This window comes from Sus scrofa, chromosome 8 (genome assembly GCF_054392235.1).
Source record: "Sus scrofa isolate SSC_HxYL_T2T_F1_AM1 chromosome 8, Sscrofa_HxYL_maternal_Yorkshire_Landrace_v2.0, whole genome shotgun sequence".
Taxonomy (NCBI): domain Eukaryota; kingdom Metazoa; phylum Chordata; class Mammalia; order Artiodactyla; family Suidae; genus Sus; species Sus scrofa.
Window position 1 is genome coordinate 140417482 of NC_139390.1, and position 21192 is coordinate 140438673.

Here is a 21192-nt window from a genome sequence, read left to right on the forward strand (position 1 = left end):
GTACCAATGTGGCACAAAAGACCTCTTTCAAAATCATTGCTTCTAAGTTTTTCTTCAGTAGCAGGTAGATTAATTTTATGGCCCAAGGAACAATAACATTTCTATGCTGTTTTATGCCTTTGGTCCACAGATAAAGGTGACTGTAGCCGGGACCTGGTTTGGAGGCTGATGAGGCAAGAGCCAAGCAGAGACAAGACCGATGCCGCTGGACTCTCCCTTCGGTCCTGACGGGCCTCTGTGGTCCTCCCCGCACAGCCTCGGGATGCTCAGCACCTGAGCTGCGACCCACCTCCAACGGGCACCATTTTTCTCTTTCTCCAAATTATATAATACTGCCACCCTTAAGCATTTCTTCAAAAAAATGACCAGCAGACGTGTTCAATATTTTCCTATGGATTATTTTATCCGGAACCGTCTTGGCAACTCATTTTTACCTGACTCAATTTTACTGTTAAATCAACCAGTAACACGCAGCTTTTTAGGGGGCGCTGACAGAGGATATAACTACCTGACTCCGAGATACATTAAGATGAAACAGTTCTCTGAATCTGGGGAAGGAGGGTGTAAAGAGTCTCCTAGCATATCTAAGGTTAAATATTCTTGTCAAAGGAAAAAAAATCCAAAAAAGAAACACATAAATCTGTTTTTCATTCATAAGCATCTAACTAGGTGTGTATTTTATGTTTACATGTGTAGAAGTACATACATGCTATATTTCAATACATCCACAGCAAGGATAACTTTGTACATTTGGAGCCACAGTTTTACGTTTCCCCCAATTAACAAAGAACATTTGCATGGGTATATTTTCTATTAAAATCATAGGATTTGTTACAGTATTGGAAATAAAAGTATTCATTGAAAAAGCTTCCTAACATAACAGTTCTTGACGATTATATACATATATGTGTGTGTGTGTGTATATATACTTTTTTTTTTTTTTTTTTTTTTTTGCTTTTTAGGGCTGTACCCACAGCATATGCAGGTTCCCAGGCTAGGGATCCAATCAGAACTGTAGCCCCTGGCTTACGCCACAGCCATAGCAACGAAGAATCTGAGCCTTGTCTGTGACCTACACCACAGCTCATGGCGACGCTGGATCCTTAACCCAATTAGTGAGGCCAGGGATCGAACCCTCATCCTCATGGATGCTAGTCAGGTTCGCTAACTACTGAGCCACGATGGGAACTCCAACATATCATTGTATTTAGTTACACATACGACCACTCTTTATATACACAGCACTCTGCCCGGTGCTGTCCATGCAAAGATGCGTCTACACTACTGCCCAGGAGCAAGGAGTCCCCAGGTGGTGAGGGAGATTCAGCTACCCAACAGACTACAGAGAGGTGTATTCAAAAAGAACAAAATGAATGAGATTTTTACAGGAGTTAGAAGTAGTAAAGGGTGGGGGGAGACACTGTAAAGTGCAAAAGATGGGGTAGAGAGAATTTCAGAAAAATGAAGATTGAAGAATATTTATTGAGCCCCTAAGATGCACCAGACACAAGATACAAAAAATGGATAAGACAGTCATTCCATTCATGGAGCTCAAAATCAAGTTGAAGAGACAGACAACATAAAGAAATAATCAGGTTTTTAAAATTTCTTACTGGTGATTAACCAGTTCAACACAAACAGTTCTTAATACAAAAAAACAGGGAGTTCTCATTGTGGCTCAGTGGAAATGAATCTGACTAGCATCTGTGAGGACGCAGGTTCGATCCCTGGCCTCTCTCAGTGGGTTAAGGATCTGATGTTGCCGTGAGCTGTGGTGTTGGTCGAAGACACAGCTCTGATCCCAAGTTGCTGAGGCTGTGGTGTGGGCCGGCAGCTGTAGCTCCTATTTAACCCCAACGTTGGGAACTTCTATGTGTCACAGGTGTGGTCCTAAAAACAAAAAATAAAATTAAAAAAAAAATCATCTAAGTGTCAGGATTATTTCTGGGTTCTAGTCAGTAAGTCATCTAGGATGATATTAAACAAGTCATTTAGGAGTTCCCGTCGTGGCGCAGTGGTTAACGAATCCGACTAGGAACCATGAGGTTGCGGGTTCGGTCCCTGCCCTTGCTCAGTGGGTTAACGATCCGGCGTTGCCGTGAGCTGTGGTGTAGGTTGCAGACACGGCTCGGATCCCGCGTTGCTGTGGCTCTGGTGTAGGCTGGCGGCTACAGCTCCGATTCAACTCCTAGCCTGGGAATCTCCATATGCCGCGGGAGCGGCCCAAGAAATAGCAACAACAACAACAAAAAAAGACAAAAGACAAAAAAAATAAAATAAAATAAAATAAAATAAACAAGTCATTTAATCTGATGGGCCTTGGGAGCAGTTAGACCTGGGAATACCTACATTTTATTTTAGTAAAATTCAGTGTCAGTGAGAGGGAGATGGGCTTAAGATGGCGGAATAGAAGGACTGGAGCTCAACTTCTCTCCTAAAATCAACAAAATTCACAACTAAAGGCTGAGCACTCTTCATCCAGATGGACCGGAAACCTTAAAATATATATCCTACTCCAGAAGACAAAGAGGAGGCCACATCAAGAGGTAGGAGGGGCGATGTCGCGATATAAACAACCCCATACCTCCTGGGTGGGAAGCCCCACAGACTGGAAACTAACTGGTTCACAGAGACTCACCTACAGGAGTGAGAGTTCTGAGCCCCACATCAAACTCCCAAGTATGGGGATCTGGCACGGGGAGAAAGAGCCCCTGGAGCAGCTGGCATTGAAGGCCAGAGGGGCTTGTGCACAGGAGCTCCATGGGACCGGGGGAAACGGAAACCCCATTCTTAAAAGGTGCACACCAACTTTCACGTGCACTGGGTCCCAGGGCAAAGCAATGTCTCCATAGGAATCTGGGTCAAACCTGACTGCAGTTCTTGGAGGACATCCTGGGAAAACAGGGGTGACTGTGGCTTGTTGGGAGGGAGGGACACTGAAGACAAAACTCTCAGGAATATTCAGCAGCATGCCTTTCTCTGGAGATGGCCATTTTGGGAAAATCTGGCCCCACCCATTAGTCAGCTGCTGAGGAGCCCCAGGGCAAACAACAGCCCAGGTGGGATCACAGCCCTGCCCCTCAGTAAACAGGCTGCCTAAAGGCCCCCAGGCACACAGCTGCCTCTAATCCCATCCAGAGACTAAGCCCCACCCAACAGAGGAATTAGAATCAGCTCCACCTAACAGGGGGCAGGCATCAGCCCCTCCCATCAGGAAGCCTACACCAAGCCCCCATACTGACCTCAGCCACAGAGGGGCAGACATCAGAAGTAAGAGAGGCTACAACTCTATTATCTGTAAGAAGGTCACCACACCAAAAACCTATAAAAATGAAAAGACAGAGAACTATAACTCAGATGAGGGAGAAAGGAAAAACCCCAGAAAAAGAGCTAAACCATGAGGAGATTCTCAGCCTCCAGGAAAAAGACTTGACTGTTGATGCTGAAGATGATGCAAGACATTGGAAATAAACTGGAGGCAAAGATGGATAACTTACAGGAAACACTGACCAAAGAGATACAAGATAGAAAACTTAAACAAGAAAAGATGCAAAATACAATAACTGAAATAAAAATTTCACTAGAAGCAGCTAACAGCAGAATACAGGAGGCAAAAGAACAAATAAGCGAGGTGGAGGAAAGATTAGGAGAAATTATGGATGTGGAACAGAAAAGAGAAAAAAAGATTGAAAAGAAATGAAGAGAGTCTCAGAGAACTCTGGGACAACATGAAAAGCACCAACATCCATATTATAGGGGTGCCAAGGAGGAGAGAGACAGAAAGGGACAGAAAAAATATTCCAAGAGATAATAGCCAAAAACTTGCCTCACACGGGAAAGGAACCACTCATTCAAATCCAGGAAGCATGAGTACCATATAAAATAGACCCAAGGAGGAATACACTGAGACACATATTAATCAAACTGACCAAAACTAAAGACAAAGAGAAAAATCTTGAAAGCAGCTAGGGAAAAGAAAAAAATAACATACAAGGGAACCCCAATAAGGTTATGGGCAGATTTTTCAGCAGAAACTCTGCAGGCCAGAAGGGAGTGGCATGATATACTTAACGTGATGAAAGGAAAAAACCTCCAACCAAAATGACTTTACCCAGCAAGGCTCTCATTCAGATTTGAAGGAGAAATCAAAACCTTCACAGATAAGCAAAAGTTGACAGAATTCAGCAACACTAAACCAGCCTTACGACAAATACTAAAGGAAATTCTCTAGGCAGAAAAGAAAAGACAGCAACAGGAAACAAAAATTCCACAAATGACAAGGCTCACCAGTAAAGGTATATATACAGTAAAGACAGGAAATCATCCATGCACAATTATACCACCAAAATCAGAAATCATGAGAAGAGGTGGGTCCAAATGCAGGACACTGGAGATGAACTTGCAATTAAGAGAAAAAAAACTTAAAACAATCTCATATACATACAGACACTTATGTCAAAACATCAAAATAACTGCAAACCAAAAATCTACAATTGACACACACAAAAAGAAAAATCAACTCCAATACAATACTAAAGATAGTCATCAAACTGGAAGAGAGAACAAGAGAAGAAGGAAAGAAAAAAGAGCAACAAAAACAAATGCAAAGTCATTAATAAAATGGCAATAAGAACATATATATCAAATAATTACCTTAAATGTTAATGGACTAAACCCCCCAACCAAAAGACACAGACTGGCTGAATGGATACAAAAACAAGACCCATATATATGCAGTCTTCAAGAGACCCACTTCACTTCTAGGGACACATACAATTGAAAGTGAGAGGATGGAAGAAAATATTTCATGCAAACGGGGATCAAAAGAAAGCTGAAGTAGCAATACTCATATCAGACAAAATAGACTTAAAAATGAAGAATATTTTAAGGGACAAAGAAGGACATTACATAATGATCAAAGGATCAATCCAAGAAGAAGATATAACAATTTTAAATATCTATGCACCCAACACAGGTTCACCACAATATATAAGGCAACTGCTAACAACCTTAAAAGGACAAATCAACAATAACACAATAACACTTACAGCAATGGACAGATCAACCAGACAGAAAATCAATAAGAAAACACAGGCCCTGAATGATGCATTAAGCCAGATGGGACTTAATAGATATTTATAGGATATTCCATCCAAAAGCGACAGAATACACATTCTTCTCAAGTGCACATGGCACATTCTCTAAGACTGATCACATCCTGGGCTACAAATCCAACCTCAGTAACTTTAAGAAAATTGACGTCATATCAAGCATCTTTTCTGACCACAATGCCATACAACTGGAAATCAACAATAAGAAAAAAAAAACTGCAAAAAATACAAAACACGTGGAGACTAAACAACATGCTGCTAAACAACCAATGGATCACTGAAGAAATCAAAGAGGAAATTAAAAAATACCTAGAAGCAAATGACAACGAAGATATGACACTCCAAAACCTATGGGGTGCAGCAAAAGCAGTTCTAAGAGGAAAGTTTATAGCAATACAAGCCTACCTCAGGAAACAAGAAAAAGCTCAAATAAACAAGCTAACTTTACATCTAAAGCATCTCAAGAGAGAAGAACAGACAAGACCTAAAGTTAGTAGAAGGAAAGAAATAATAAAGATCAGAGCAGAAATCAATGAACTAGAAACGAAGAAAACCATAGAAAAGATCAATGAAACAAAAAGCTAGTTCTTTGAAAAGATCAATAAAATTGACAAACCCTTAGCCGCACTTATCAAGAAAAAGAGAGGACTGAAATCAATAAAATTAGAAATGAAAAAGGAGAAGTAACAATGGACATCACAGAAATACAAAGGATCATAAGAGACTACTATATGCAACTAGATGCCAATAAAATGGAAAACCTAGAAGAAATGGACAAATTCTTAGAAAAGTACAATCTTCCAAGACTAAACCAAGATGAAATAGAAAAGATGAATGGACCAATCACAAGATCTGATATTGAAACTGTGATGAAAAAACTTCCAACAAACAAAAGTCCAGGACCAGATGGCTTCACAGGTGAATTCTATCAAACATTTAGAGAAGAGCTAACACCTATCCTTCTGAAACTATTTCAAAAAGTTGCACAGGAAGGGATACTCCCAAACTCATTCTATGAGGCCACCATCACCCTCATACCAAAACCAAAGATACCACAAAAAAAGAAAACTACAGGCCAATTTCACTGATGAACATCAATGCAAAAAACCTCAACAGAATACTAGCAAACCGCATCCAACAATACATTAAAAGGATTGTACATCATGATCAAGTGGGATTTATCCCAGGGATGCAAGGGTTCTTCCATATCCACAAATCCATCAGTGTGATACACCACATTAACAAACTGAAGAATAAAAACCATATATGATCATCTCAATAGATGCGGAAAAAGCCTTTGACAAAATCCAACACCCATTTCTGATAAAAACCCTTCAGAAAGTGGGTATAGCGGGAACCTACCTCAACATAATAAAGGCCATATATGACAAACCTACAGCAAACATCATTCTCAGTGGTGAAAAGCTGAAAGAATTTCCGCTGAGATCAGGAATAAGACAAGGATGCCCGCTCTCGCCACTACTATTCAACATAATTTTAGAAGTCCTAGCCATGGCAATCAGAGAAGTAAAAGAAATAAAAGGAATCCAAAATGGAAAGGAAGAAGTAAAACTATCACTATTTGCAGATGACATGATACTAGACCTAGAGAATCCTAAGACTCTACCAGAAAACTGTTAGAGCTCATCCATGAATTTGGCAAAGTCATAGGATACAAAATTAATACACAGAAATCATTGGTATTTCTATACACTAACAATGAAAGAGCAGAAAGAGACATTAGGGAAGCAATCCTGTTTACCATCGCAAAAGAATCAAATACTAGGAGTAAACCTACCTAAAGAGACAAAAGACCTGTACTCTGAAAACTATAAGACACTGATGAAAGAAATCAAAGACACAAATAGATGGAAAGATATACCATGCTCATGGATTGGAAGAGTTAATATTATCAAAATGACTACACTACCTAAGGCAATCTACAGATTCAATGCAATCCCTATCAAATTACCAAGGACATTTTTCACAGAACTCAAACAAAATATTTTAAAGTTTGTTTGGAAGCACAAAAGACCCAGCATAGCCAAAGACATCCTGAAAAAGAAAAATGGAGCTGGAGGAATTAGGCTCCTGGACTTCAGACTATACTACAAAGCAACAATCATCAAAACCATATGGTACTGGCACAAAGACAGAAATACAGATCAGTGGAACAGGATAGAAAGCCCAGAAGTAAACCCACGCACCCACAGCCAACTAATCTATGACAAAGGAGGCAAGAATATACAATGGAAAAAGGACAGCTTGTTCATTAAGTGGTGCTGGGAAAACTGGACAGCCACATGGAAAAGAATGAAATGAGAACACTCCCTAACACCATACACAAAAATAAACTCCAAATGGAAATTCAATGTCAATGAAAGAGCTTGTTCTCTCTCCACTTTTTAAATCTGCTAAGATCTAAACAACTCATTTGACTGCTACAGAACTAAAATGTGGACGGGACCCTTGGAATGTTGTTTAATGAGAAGAATTTCAAAGTTTATTCACAGCACGACTTGAGAGAAAGGGTCAAAGATCTCAACAGAACTTACTTTCAATTTCTTCACGTCTGTTTTAAAACCTGACTCCTTTTGCTAGACTGAAGTCATGAATGACACTCCTGGTGTGAGTGTCATCTGAACTGCAATTTTACCAAATGTTGCATTGGTGGAAACTAGGCAAAAAGTATAAAGGATACCTCTACAATTCCCAACAACTGCATGTAAATACACAATTATCTCAACAAAAAAGTACATTTTAAGACAATAATTTGGGATACGAAAGCAGTTTTTCAGACTGTCATAAACAGCAGTTGGCTTCTAAGATCAGCTTACAGTATTTTATGTTTTTTTTTTTTTTTAACATTTATAACCCTCTTAGTAGTAAATACAAACCTAAATGGCTCAGGCCCGCATTATACTTAGTACGAATTACAGCTGTGGTTTCCTGTCTTGTCATCTATGAACACCTTCCAACTCATCCTTCGTTTAACTGTAAATCTGCTTCTATCACCTCTTAGCTTAAAATCCTCCAATGGTTTCCCAGGGGCAAAGTCCAAACCCTTTCCACAATACACCAAGCGTCACAAGGTGCGGTTCCTGCCTACCTTGGCAAGCATCCGTGCCTGCCACTGGTCCCGAACTGGCCAGCCCCTCTCATTCCCAAGCCGGCACATCTGTTCTCTCCACCTGGAATGCCCTCTCCCACTGTCTACCTGGCAAAGACCTGCCTGTTCTTTGCTTTTCATGACACCTGTCATCCCTTCTCCACGCCCTTCTATGGTCTTCCCACCCCAGCAAAGCAAGGCCCTCCTTCCCCTTCCTCATGCTCTAGGGGTCCTTGTTCACCTTCTGGCAATGAACGAGCGGACATATGTCTCAGCAGCTGCAAGACCCTGGAAGGCCCACGACTGGCCTTATTTCTCTTTGTACCGTCAACACGGGGCACAGTACTGGCACGTGGAAAGTAGGCAAATGTTTGTTGAAAGAATGACACTGACGACTTTCACTGAGCTTCTGTGATTCTATAAAAGAGCAGGAGGTAAGCTGTGTCTATGGGTAGAAGTCCGTTAGAAAAAAGAAGGACTCCTGATTTTATTTTATAAAAAGAGAGTCAGAAAGTTTAGAGGATGAAGAAACAGTGACTAAAAAGGGTTGCTGGGGAGGTTATCAGGTATACAATGTTATAAAAAGAAACAAGAAAGAAAATAAATTACATTCTCTTTACCCTTTCAAATTGAGAAGTTCTTCTCAAGTGTAAATCGGAGCAGATGCAAAGGGAAAGGAAGCCAAGGAAAAGCAGTCGCTTTGTTTTCTGACATTCTACCCATCAGATGTTGCTGTAGGTGCATCAGTACAGGTGTAACTGCAGACACGGAAAAGGTGAGGTAGGTGGGGATGTGCTGATATAAAACCATCTATAAGCTCTATTCGGTGGGGGAAAATCACACAGGTACAGAATAGTCTGCTCTCATTTTTGTAAAAATGTGAGGGAAAGAGGATACAAACTTGTAAGTTTGAGGATATAAACATGTAAGAATACGCAAAAAATGTCTGGAACAGTGTAGGAAGCCCTGGAGACAGTCACTAAGGCTCGGAGGTAGGAGGGAGCTAGCATGGAATACTCCTTTTCAGTAGGAGAGGAGTTTTCCTGTGGGAATGTATGATGTTTTCATTTTTAAAAATTAGTTTTAGGAGTTCCTGTTGTGGCGCTGCAGAAAAGAATCTGACCAGGAACCATGAGGTTGCAGGTTCGATCCCTGGCCTCACTCAGTGGGTTAAGGATCCAGTGTTGCCGTGAGCTGTGGTGTAGGTCGCAGACACGGCTCAGATCTGGCATTGCTGTGGCTGTGGTGTAGGCCAGCAGCTGTAGCTCCGATTGCACCCCTAGCCTGGGAACCTCCGTATGCTGCAGATGCAGCCCTAAAAAAAAAGACCAAAAAAATTAGTTTTATAAAACCAACCTAGTTCTGCCATGGCACAGAAGGTTAAGGATCTGGTATTGTGTCTGTGGTGGCATGGGTTTGATCCTTGGCACAGCACAGTAGGTTAAGGATCTGGCATTGCCATACCTGTGGTATAGGCTGCAGCTGCAGCTTGTATTCCATCCCTGGCTGGGGAACTCCATGTGCCATGGATGTGGAAAAAAACAAAAGCAAAAACCAACACCAACAAAACTAAAACAAAAAACGAACCTAGGTAGCAGTTCCTGTCATGGCAACGTGGTTAACGAATCCAGCTAGGAACCATGAGGTTGCAGGTTCGATCCCTGGCCTTGCTCAGTGGGTTAAGGATCCCATGTTGCTGTGGCTCTGGCGTAGGCCGGTGGCTACAGCTCCAATTCAACCCCTAGCCTGGGAACCTCCATATGCCGAGAGAGGGGCCCAAGAAATGGCAAAAAAAAAGACACACACACACAAAAAAAAACCTAGGCAACGACTCTTGGAATGCTTGCTTGTTGGCACAGTCCCTGTTCAGAAGCCAGCCGTGGTGCTCTGAGAGATCCAAGACCCAAGGAGAGGCCACACACAAGTGCTCAGGTCACCAGCCACCACTACCTGTGGCAGGGACAGTGAGCCACCTCGGACGTCCAGCCCCCTCAGAATGCACACGACCAGCACGACCTCCATCTGACCTCCACCGCAGGAGAGGCCCTAGGTCAGAACTGCCCAGTGAAGCCCAGTCCATCCACAGGATCAGGAGAAAAAAATAATGCATTGTCCCTTTAAGCCAAGGGGAAGAAATAAAATACTAGTCGAGGATTTCTCTTTTAAAATGACTGCTTGATCATGTACATTTATTTCCGTGCTGTCCTGGCAGCCCACTAAATTGCTTTAAAACAAATTAAGGCAAAAGCCTGCAGGGCAACAGGAATTGAAGAAACATCAAGGAAATGGGTACAAAATTTGGAAGCTAGAAAACCAATTTGATGACTTTCAGCAGGCCTGAGAAATCAGGGGCAACTAGAAGTATCTCATCGAGAACGCTGAACAAGACAGGCTCATTGGAAGACACGGATGAGGCCTGGGCGTCCACCCTCTAAGAACCCTGCACAGGAAACTACTAAAGGCTGCACTTCAGCAGAATGAGGGTGTTACCCCAGAAAGTGGAAGACACAGGAAAAGCCAAGTCATGAGGGGACAGCAAGGCAACAGGTCTACAGGCAGCCAGGACAACAGCAACAGGCCCCCAGAGTCCCTGGGACAGAGGTCTTCAGGAGAAAAGAGAACTGACCGACTCTCTGACTTGTATGAACATCTCAAAAAACAACCAACAGACAAGGTATAGAATCAAAAGGAAAACCAAGGATTCCTAGACAGAGATTCATAAGGATGGATAAGAATAGGCAAAGAGGAGCTCCTATTGTGACTCAGGGGGTTAAACCTGACTAGTATCCATAAGGATTCAGGTTCGATCCCTGGCCTCGCTCAGTGGGTTAAGGGTCCAGAGCAGCCACAAACTTCAGCATAGGTCCCATGATGCACCTCGGATCTGGCGTTGCTGTGGCTGTGGCGCAGGCCGGCAGCTGCAGCTCTGATTTGACCTCTAGCCTGGGAGCTTCCACATGCCACAGGTGGGGCCCTAAAAAGACGAAAAAGAGAAAGGTGACGAGAATCTATTAACTTCAGGAAAATGAGAAAGTTGTAAAATAATGGAAATGTAATCAAAGATACTATTTGGCTCTACAGGAAGTGATATTTTAGGCACCTATTAAATTTATATTGATGTTAAATATAAACAAAACTGAGTATGGAAAAGAGGGAGAGGTTATTACAGGAAAGTCAACGATAATGCGTAAAATAAACTAAGAAATAGGAATGTTATAAAGATGAAAAAAATCCGCAAGTGTTGGGGAGCAGAGTTGTAGTTTACATTGTAAGTCTCTTGACCTTATCAGATTTCTTAAACTAATGGACATATATTAATGACATGAATGATTTGTATTTTAATCATAATTTTAAGTAATTATAAGATTGTATATGAAATAAAATTGTTGTTTTCAATAGCAGAAATTATTATAGACACTTTTCTTGCTAATAGCACTTTTTTCTTTTTTTTTTTGCTTTTTAGTGCCGCACCTGCTGCATATGGAGGTTCCCAGGCTAGGGGTCTAATTGGAGCTACAGCTGCCGGCCACAGCCACAGCAAGGCGGGATCCGAGCTGCGTCTGTGATCTACATCACAGCTCATGGCAACGCCAGATCCTTAACCCACTGAGCGAGGCCAGGGATTGAACCCAAAATCTCATGGTTCCTAGTCGGATTCATTTCCACTGCACCACAATGGGAACTCTGGTAACAGTACATTTTAAACTCAAAATGCCAGGAAAGAAGTCTTGCCAGTCTAAATATGCACTGAGAAGGTACCATAGGCTTCTCTCCTGCAACAGTATAAAGAATCCACCCAAGAGACTACCTTTCATTTAATAAATCAGACTTGTTTGATAAGTGAGAGAAACCAAAGTTTGTATCAAAAACAAAAAAGTCACACATGTGCTTTAATGGACATATAGTCAAGTGTATTATTCTCCCAAATTTTAGCTGCTAGCAGTTACAATCTCTCTATAATCCTGATTCTTCTAAACTGATTAGAATTTTAAATAATACGACTACTTCAGAAAGAATAACTTCTTTTGCCCTTGAAAGAACAAGCATACTTTTCAATATCTATTTCCAAGAATGAAGATAGTTACACTCAATAGCTACATTCAATACCTAGTCCAAGAATCTATTTTAGATATATCATTTATAATTTTTAAAAAATCAAGTAATTTACTGAGAAAACAGGACTTAACGAAAAAACTGAATGTAAAACAGGAAATTTCTTTGGAAAATATAGGTCCCCCTTCCCCAAAAATGATTCTTTAAAAATTACTATGATCATGTCAGATTGTATTTTAGTCTCTGGCTTTCCAGAATCAGAAATAAGGGCCAAGACCTAAAGGGGTATTTATTACAGTAGGAGCACCATAAAGAAGAACACCGTAATTACCGAATAAAATGACATACTTTCAAAGGACTGGACTTCTCCACACACTCTGTGTATTTTGTTTAATGAAAAGTGGAAGGGAGTCATCTACATTGTACTCACTTTCCAAAACTGCCTTAACAAGAGAAGAATTTACTGATGAGAAACTCTTCCGAGCTGAAACAGTAACTATTAAGAGTTAGAGTGAAAACTCATAAATACATTTCATTTCTCCTTTTACAAGTGAAAATAATGATATGTATGTATGTATGTAGATTTATTTATTTACTTATTTACTGCCTTTTTGGGGCCACACCTTCGGCATATGGAGGTTCCCAGGCTAGAGATCTAATCAGAGCTGTTGCTGCTAGCCTATGCCACAGCCACGCCAGATCTGAGCCATATCTGCGACCTACACCACAGCTCACGGCAACGTGGGATCCTTAACCCACTGAGCAAGGCCAGGGATTGAACCCAAAACCGCATGGTTCCTAGTCGGATTCATTTCTGCTGTGCTGTGACAGGAACTCTTATGATAGTAAGCATTGAAAGAGTGCCAGGTAGTAAGTGCTTTACAAAGAAACTGAGGCACAGATACATTAATTTCCTAAAGTTTATACATCTAATAAGTGGTGGAACCAGGATTCACATTGGCAATCTGGCTTTTAAAAGCACATATCTCACCCCAATGTTCACTGCAGCACTCTTTACAGTAGCCAACACATAGAAACAGCCATAATGTCCATCGACAGATGAATGGATAAAAGAAGATGTGGTATGTATATACAATGGAATATTGTGCAGCCAGTTAAAAGAATGAAATAATGCTATCTGCAGCAACATGGACGGACCTAGAGATTTTCATTCTAAGTGAACTAAGTCAAAAAGAGAAGAACAGGGAGTTCCCGTTGTGGCACAGTGATTAACGAATCCGACTAGGAACCATGAGGTTGCGGGTTCGGTCCCTGCCCTTGCTCAGTGGGTTAACGATCCGGCGTTGCCGTGAGCTGTGGTGTAGGTTGCAGACGCGGCTCGGATCCCGCGTTGCTGTGGCTCTGGCGTAGGCTGGTGGCTACAGCTCCGATTCAACCCCTAGCCTGGGAACCTCCATATGCCGAGGGAGCGGCCCAAGAAATAGCAACAATAACAACAACAACAACAACAACAAAAAAGACAAAAAAAGACAAAAAAAAAAAAAGAGAGAGAGAAGGACAATACCAAAGGATATCACTTCTATGTGGAATCTAAAACACGGCACAAATCAACATATCTATGAGCAGAAACCAACCCACACATATAGGGAACAGACCTGTGGTTGCCATGGGGATGGCAGGGAAGGGAGGGGTTTGGAGTTTGGGATTAACACATGCAAACTACTCCATTCAGAATGGATGAACAAGGCCCTCCTGTTTGGCACAGAAAATTACATTCAATATCCTGTGATAACCCATAATGAAAAAAATATGAAAAAAGGGTATGTATAACTGAGTACATCTGCCATACAGCAGAAATTAACACACTGTAGATTAATTGTACTTCAGTAAACATTTTAAAAAGCTTTAAAAAGTATATCTCTAAAACAGTTCCTTAGCAATAAATTTCTTTTATGATTAGTAAACTTTTACAGAAAACAAATCTGCTAATCCTAATGTTATCCTAAGTATCTAATTCTTAAAACCGAAAATCATAAAAACATTTGGCATTACGGCATAGCCTACTATAAAAAGGTATACATTATTATATATACAAATGAATATACAATAAACTATGTCAGGAAAACTAAGTACCCTGATTATTTCTGTATGAAAACTCTCTTTCCTAGGTACAAATAAAGCCATACACACACACACATATGTCTATTTCTAATTTATACTTGGTAAATAATCCATATACTTATAAGTTCCTTTACTGCAACTTGCAAAGAAAATTTTCAAATATATGGCGTGACTATTAAACAAGTATTTTTAACCACCACTGGTGAGGGAGGAGGGAGATGGGCCCCTGGGCTGAGAACGGCTGGGACCCCTCAGGCTGAGTAAATTGGGCCTCGCTTCTCTTTGTCACCTCGAGGAGGAAGTTAACTGCGGGAGCTGAGCTCTGCTGGAGGGAAAGAGAAGCTACCACCTCGGTCACTGCGGGGGTCAAGAGAGCTCCCCAACCACACATGCGCAGTAAGGCTCCTAGGGGTCAGAAAGGGAGGGGGCGCCAGGCCGTAGTAAGTCCTGACCCTGTCCTGGCACCCTCTGCCCTGGAGTCCACCTTTGCCAAAAGACGCGCACGCGTCCTCGGGAGGGTCCTGTGTCCAGTCGGGCGTGGGAAATAAAACAAGATAATCGGCCAAAAGGAAGTGTCCTTTCCAAGCGAGTTCAATCCCCTCTGGGGCGCCCCTCCCTCACTCAGGGGTCGCCCGCACCTGCTCTCCTCTTTAGGGTCTGCACTACGCCTTTGCTTCTGACTTAAATGAACAAGCTCCTTCTCTGTAGGCTCTCCCACATGTTGTACTGTGGCTCTAGTAATAAACTTTAAACCCGTTTTCACAGTCTTTGAGCCCTTGAAACAGTCTTGCTTTTCACTGCGGGGTGGGGGTGGGGGCAAGAAGCAGGCAATTCTACTTTCAGCCTCTAGCTAGTCTAGTGGCTAGGATTTCTGGTTTTCATTCCGGCTGCCCCGGTTCAATTCCTGAGCAGAGAATTAAGATCTCGCTTCAAGCTGTCACTCATTGTTGCCTCTTTGAAATCCTCTAGGAATAACTGCTGTTTGAGACCGTGATGAAAGAAACAGCTTTATACATGAGACCTTTAAAAAGAGAAGCTGGATTAAAATGTAACAAACAAAGGATGCTGTGAATTTAAATAACATAAATAAGCATGTAATATATACTAGCTGCATATCAACACAGAATATTTTCCTTAACTTACCTGCCAGATAGAGGGCAAAGGATATAAATCTGTGGTAGCGAATGAGGAACTGAAGCTGCTCTTCTCTTTGAACAAATGTAGCAAAGTAATCAGCTACAGTCTCTCCATAGAAAAAGTAGTTTACGCACAGTAGAAAATACCTATAATTTAAAACAATTCGCTTTGAAAAAATTAACACATTTGTAAATCAGCTGTATTTCACTAAAAATGTTAAAAATTTTTAAAATAAAAATAAAAACAATTAGCTTTTTTATATTTGATACTTTCCCCCCTCGAACTCAGCCAAAACTATTTTCTATATTTTGATGATGACACAAAGATCAAAAGCAAGTTCAGAGGACCAGAGAGGTTATATTGCACCCAATGCTTTTTTCCTGTCTTAAACTTAATGTCAAACTTATCAAACAAAACAAAATTTTACTGAATATAGTTCACGCCCTATTTGGCTCAAAATCTAAAAAAAAAAAAAAAAAAAAATTAAAGACAGGTAACTAGGAAACAATGTAGAAACTACTACACACACACACACAGAGTGCTACTGAATTTATAGAGAAAATTCGCTCCCATTACTCACAGCTCTGATGCTTGTTAACAGTCAAGATCATAGTCCTAATTGCCCCCTGCTCTAAGGAAGGTCAACAGAGAAAAAAAAGGAAGAGGTAATTCTCCCTCTAACCCCCTGCCCTGCGCACACCGGGGTCCTGCCCCCTCTTCTCCATGTTCCAGATGGACTCTAGTTGTGCAGTGGGGGAAGCAGCTGGCAGCAGGTAAAACTTTTTTTTTTTGTTCCAGCTGCTTGCAAACATTTGCCCTTTAATTTGCATTTAAAATCAGTTTTGGGAGTTCCTGTCGTGGCTCAGTGGTTAACGAATCCGACTAGGAACCATGAGGCTTCAGGTTCGATCCCTGGTCTCGCTCAGTGGGTTAAGGACCCGGCGTTGCTGCGGCTACAGCTGCGATTAGACCCCTAGCCTGGAAACCTCCATATGCCGCGGCTACGGCCCTAGAAAAGGCAAAAAAAAAAAAAAAAAAAAAAAAAAAAATAATAATAATAATAATAAAAGAAATATATATATATACACAAATAAAATCAGTTTCTTTCAATATTTTAGTTGCAAGTTCTAAACAGTGAAGACATAGATGCTGCAGGCTCTCAGAACTGCCTCTCAGCCCTTCCCCCACCCCAACCTTCAGGCCTTCCTGCTTCGTTCAAGATAGGAAAGGACACGTTGCACTAATAAAAGGCTGTCAGGATCCAGCTGGATATAAAGCCACGAAGCCCAGGAGCTTTTGGAAACGACATAAACGGACTGCCCTTTCTTCCAGATCTGGTATATCCTTCCCCCAGAGACAGGTTGAAGCCATGAGGGTTTAATGATGGGCGCACGTGCGAGTCAGGAAAATAGGCCGAGAAACAGTGCCTTAGGGTTCCCCTGGGCCTCCTCCTTCGAAGGGTGGAGTCCTAGGGGGCCAGGAGGACCGTACAGGAGGAGAGGGGTGGCTCCCCTCCAGTTCTCGTGAATGGAATGAGACCCCACTGTTCCCAGAGTTATGGGAAGTATTTCACATTTTTTATCAGCTGTATTGCCATTTTTCTTTCTCCTTCAGTGGAGACTGTTCAGTCCTCTGTAAGGTTCCCGAGGCTTCCTCTAGCCACCGTGCCAACATTTTGGCCACTATTCCTTAGTATATATATACCTTCCGCTCAAGAGGGCCAGGAATGTGTCACCATCTGTGGCACATGCCTCTTCTATCCCACATCTGGAACTTGATGTGCTGGGCGCTGCTTTCCCCAGCCCAGAACCTTAGGCTCCAAGTCCCTTTCAAGGAGATTAAAGCCACAGTCTCTGGCCAAGACAAGAATTTCCAGACCCTTATCGTTGTACTGCCCCTTCCCCCGCCTCCAGTAACTGGGCCTCGCAGACGCAGCATTAGGGGACTCTCCAGGGAATTTCCTTACAACCTGTCCCCATGCAAATGAGGTATCCTGCCGGAGACCAATCAACGCTCAGCCCTTACACATGCGCAGTGGGCCAGGTGGGACCAATCCGTGGGCGGGGCTGGAGGAAGAGGCCCACGTTCAGGTCTGCAGCATGCAGGTATAAGGAACACCCAGTTACAAGTGGCAGGGCCAGTCCCTGCTCCCAGTACTCCCAGGGCAGCCCGCTCTTTCTTGGAGAATGCATCTGCGCTTTGATAAACGTCCTGTAACGTGCAGGCTCTTCGCTGGGGCAGGCCAAGACCGAGAAAGCAACGCAAGCCTAACGCGAATGCTCTTCTCCATCCACAGTTTGTCTTTATTCCAAGTGATGGTTTCTCTCTCACCTTCTCCGTGGAACCTCCACCATCACCGGAGCCCATTCTGACCTACACTACCCTAAAATTCAATCCCCAAAATCAAGCTTTTAATTATTATTCAACTTCTTAATCTACCTAACATTACCCATAAACGGTCTCACTTATTTTTTTTCTTTTGCTTTTTAGGTTCATACCCGTGGCATATGGAGGTTCCCAGGCTAAGGGCTGAATCAGAGCTACAGCTGCCAGCCTACACCACAGCCACAGCAATGCCAGATCAAAGTCACGTCTGTGACCTACACCACAGCTCGTGGCAATGCCAGATCTTTAACCCACGGATCCTTAAGCCATGGTTACTAGTTGGATTTGTTTCCACTGTGCCACAACAGGAACTCCCACTTTGCCAGTCATAAAGAAACTTTCCAGAAGGAAAAGTTAGCTATTACCAAAACCGAGAAACGATTTTTTACCTACTGTAAACTCCAAAGGTGAACCATTTGGCTTTTTTTTTTTTTTTTTTTGGCTGCACCACCCAGGCCAGGAATTGAATCCTAGCCTCAGTCGTGAACTATGTCACAGCTGTGGCATTCCAGATCCTTAACCCACAGCCCCACAGTGGGAACTCCCTGAACTGTTTGTTTTAATAAGACACTGTGGGGGTTCCCATTGGCTCAGCAGGTTAAGAACCTGACGTAGTGTCCGTGAGGATAGAGGTTCCATCCCTGGCCTCACTCAGTGGGTTAAGGATCTGGCATGCAGCACCACCACGAGTTGCAGTGCAGGCTGCAGATGCAGCTTGGATCCAGTGGTTGTGGTGTAGACCACAGCTGCAGCTCCAATTGGACACCTAGCCTGGGGACCTCCGTATGCCACAGGTGTGACCGTAAAAAGGAAAAAGGGGGGGGGCACTAGTCCCTCTGGCTGATACCAATCAAGCAACTACATTCAAAGGTATGGCTGGTTAGGTTAATTATTATTATCATGCTTCCTGGTCAAGGTCCTGATAACTAAGAAACTTGAAACATTTTAAAACATAACTAAAACTTTAAATACTGATTTTTTTTTTTTTTACTAATTTCACATGCATTTGCATATGTACACTATCTCAGGGGCTGATGCTGTTGACAAGAGTGCCTCATACACTGTCCCCATCACTCCTCTTCCCTCTGACTACCCACCCTCCTTGTGACATGTCACAGGGTCAGGGCCTGGAGGCCAAACCAGGATCGGTGAGGGTGGGGTCATCCCTGGGGCCCTGCCCCCTCCCCCAGGGTCTAAGGGGACTTTGGAGAGGGTGGGCCAGCCTGCAGGGGTGGGGATTAAAAGGGAGGAGGATGGAGAGAGACACTCAGCTTGGGTCTTGGGTTTCCCCCGTCATTCTTTTTATTCATCTCTCTGTAAAATCAATCTATACAAGCACTCTACAAGGTCAACTGCATGGGTACTGACTGATCAGGATGCTTCCTTACAAACTTTTAGAAAAGAATCAGACTTCCATATCTGCAACCGTTTTATGTCACTTACCAGCTGAGTGTTCTAAACCAAGGTAGGTCATAAGAACGGTAGACTCTGTAACCTATAGTGATGATTTCATGGAAGCATTTCACTTGGATGCCTAGAACCTGAAACCAAGGGGGAAAAAATTTACATCTATTTTTCAGTATTTACATTTATGCTTCATCATTTAATAAGTAGCTTATCAAATGTACTTACAAAGTCTGCAGCCTACCCACTTTTAGTTATTCTCAATATCAGCAGCAAAAATTCAATATTCAACTTGTCTAAAGTCAAGTGATGCCCCAAAGGGGTGCGTAAAACCAGGTATTATTCACAAAGTTTCCGAGACCCTTGGCGGGATAGGAGGTGGCACTGTAGCCTAGGCTTTGAGGGGTATCGTCTGGTTGGTCAGAGCTGACTAGGCTTTATTCCTCATGACTGCTTCATCTCTTGAGGTTGTCCACCTCAAGATGGATGATCTCTGTCCATTTTGTTTCTTGAGTTACCCTGGGAAAATGATCAGATGTGAAAGTGCTTGTAGATACTTATTTAGAACCATGCAACCTCATACTCCTGTCAAGGATAAATACACTGTCAGGAGGCGTTCCCGTCGTGGCTCAGTGGTTAATGACTCTGACTAGGAATGATGAAGTTGTGGGTTCGATCCCTGGGTCAAGGATCTGGCACTGCCAGAACTGTGCTGCAGGTCGCAGTCTTGGCTCAAATCCCAGGTTGCTGTGGCTGTGGAGTAATCAGGTAGCTACAGCTCCGATTGGACCCCTAGTCTGGGAACCTCTATATGCTGCAGGTGTGACGGCCCTAAAAAGACAAAAGAAAAAAAAATACTGTCAGGAAAAATGGCTAAAATATCTTGACCCAGTCACCTAGGGATCTGGGCACGAGCTCTTCATTCTTCCCAACATGCCAGCTCCCCCAGAGCCAGCTCATCAACCCAAGCAGTGCGTCCTTGACAAATGAGAAGACGCCTTCCACACTCACAGTTCCATTGACCAGTCAAATGGGTCTATTCAGTCTGTCTACACAGTGTCCAATATACATGCCTAATAAATGGATTCCTACTGATGAATCCCATTTTGATGGTCAGTGTAGCAGGCCTTCACACTGCTCCATCCACCAATCTGGGTAAAGGTAATTTCTGAGAATGTAGCACCTTATCCAGTGTTTGGCTTAAGTCAGTTCCTCCAAGACTCAAAGAGCAAATGTTAAGCTGAACACTCATCAACGTGAACTAAGGATTCAAACCATCATGTTTTTAGTTTGTTTCCTGTGTTTTGGTGGGGTTTTTGTTCGTTTGTTGGCTGCGGTGTGCAGTGGCTTGATGTGGGATCTCAGTTCCCAGACCAGGGACTGAATCAGGGCCAGAGCAGCGAAAGTGCCAAATCCTAACCACTAGACCACCAGGGAACTCTAAAGCCCTTATGAATGCAGTGGATTAATTTTTCCAACCTCTAGAGAATATACCCAAGGCCTTGTTTTTGTATAGCCCTGAAGCTAAGAATGGATCTTATATTAAAAAAAAAAAAACATATAACAAAGATTATGTAACAGAGACCCATGTGGTTGGTTCTTTAAGATCTAATCTATTACTATCTGATCCTTTTTAGAAAACACTACCAAACTCTGCCAAAGGATACCCTTCGGGACGTCTTTTTAAGATCACTGCAACTTAGCTTTCCTAAACCCGCTGCTCAGGATATTCTTAAGCTGTTTTCCCCACTACACCTATTACGTGTCCAAGCACATACTTGACAAAGTAATCGTGGCCCCTCAGCCACACAGTAAGAAAATATTACACCAAACTACTGCGAACAATTCTTTTAAGAAAGGTCATAAATGTGCTATAACATAAAGACAAGAGGAATGTAAACCCTGTCTTTC

At 42.5% G+C, this 21192-nt stretch overlaps 1 protein-coding gene across 2 annotated transcripts in view; it reads right to left on the reverse strand.

Moving 5' to 3' along the window:
* CDS1 (CDP-diacylglycerol synthase 1) overlaps positions 1-21192 on the reverse strand; it is an 81651-nt gene that overhangs the window by 30768 nt on the left and 29691 nt on the right. For both annotated transcript variants that reach the window (XM_084971086.1, NM_001044534.1), the window contains 2 exon segments: positions 19321-19418; positions 15499-15638 (listed from right to left, as the gene is read on the reverse strand). Coding sequence is in view for 1 of the 2 variants with exons in the window: in NM_001044534.1 (NP_001037999.1) it covers positions 15499-15638; positions 19321-19418 (238 nt within the window). In the remaining variant the exon portion in view is untranslated.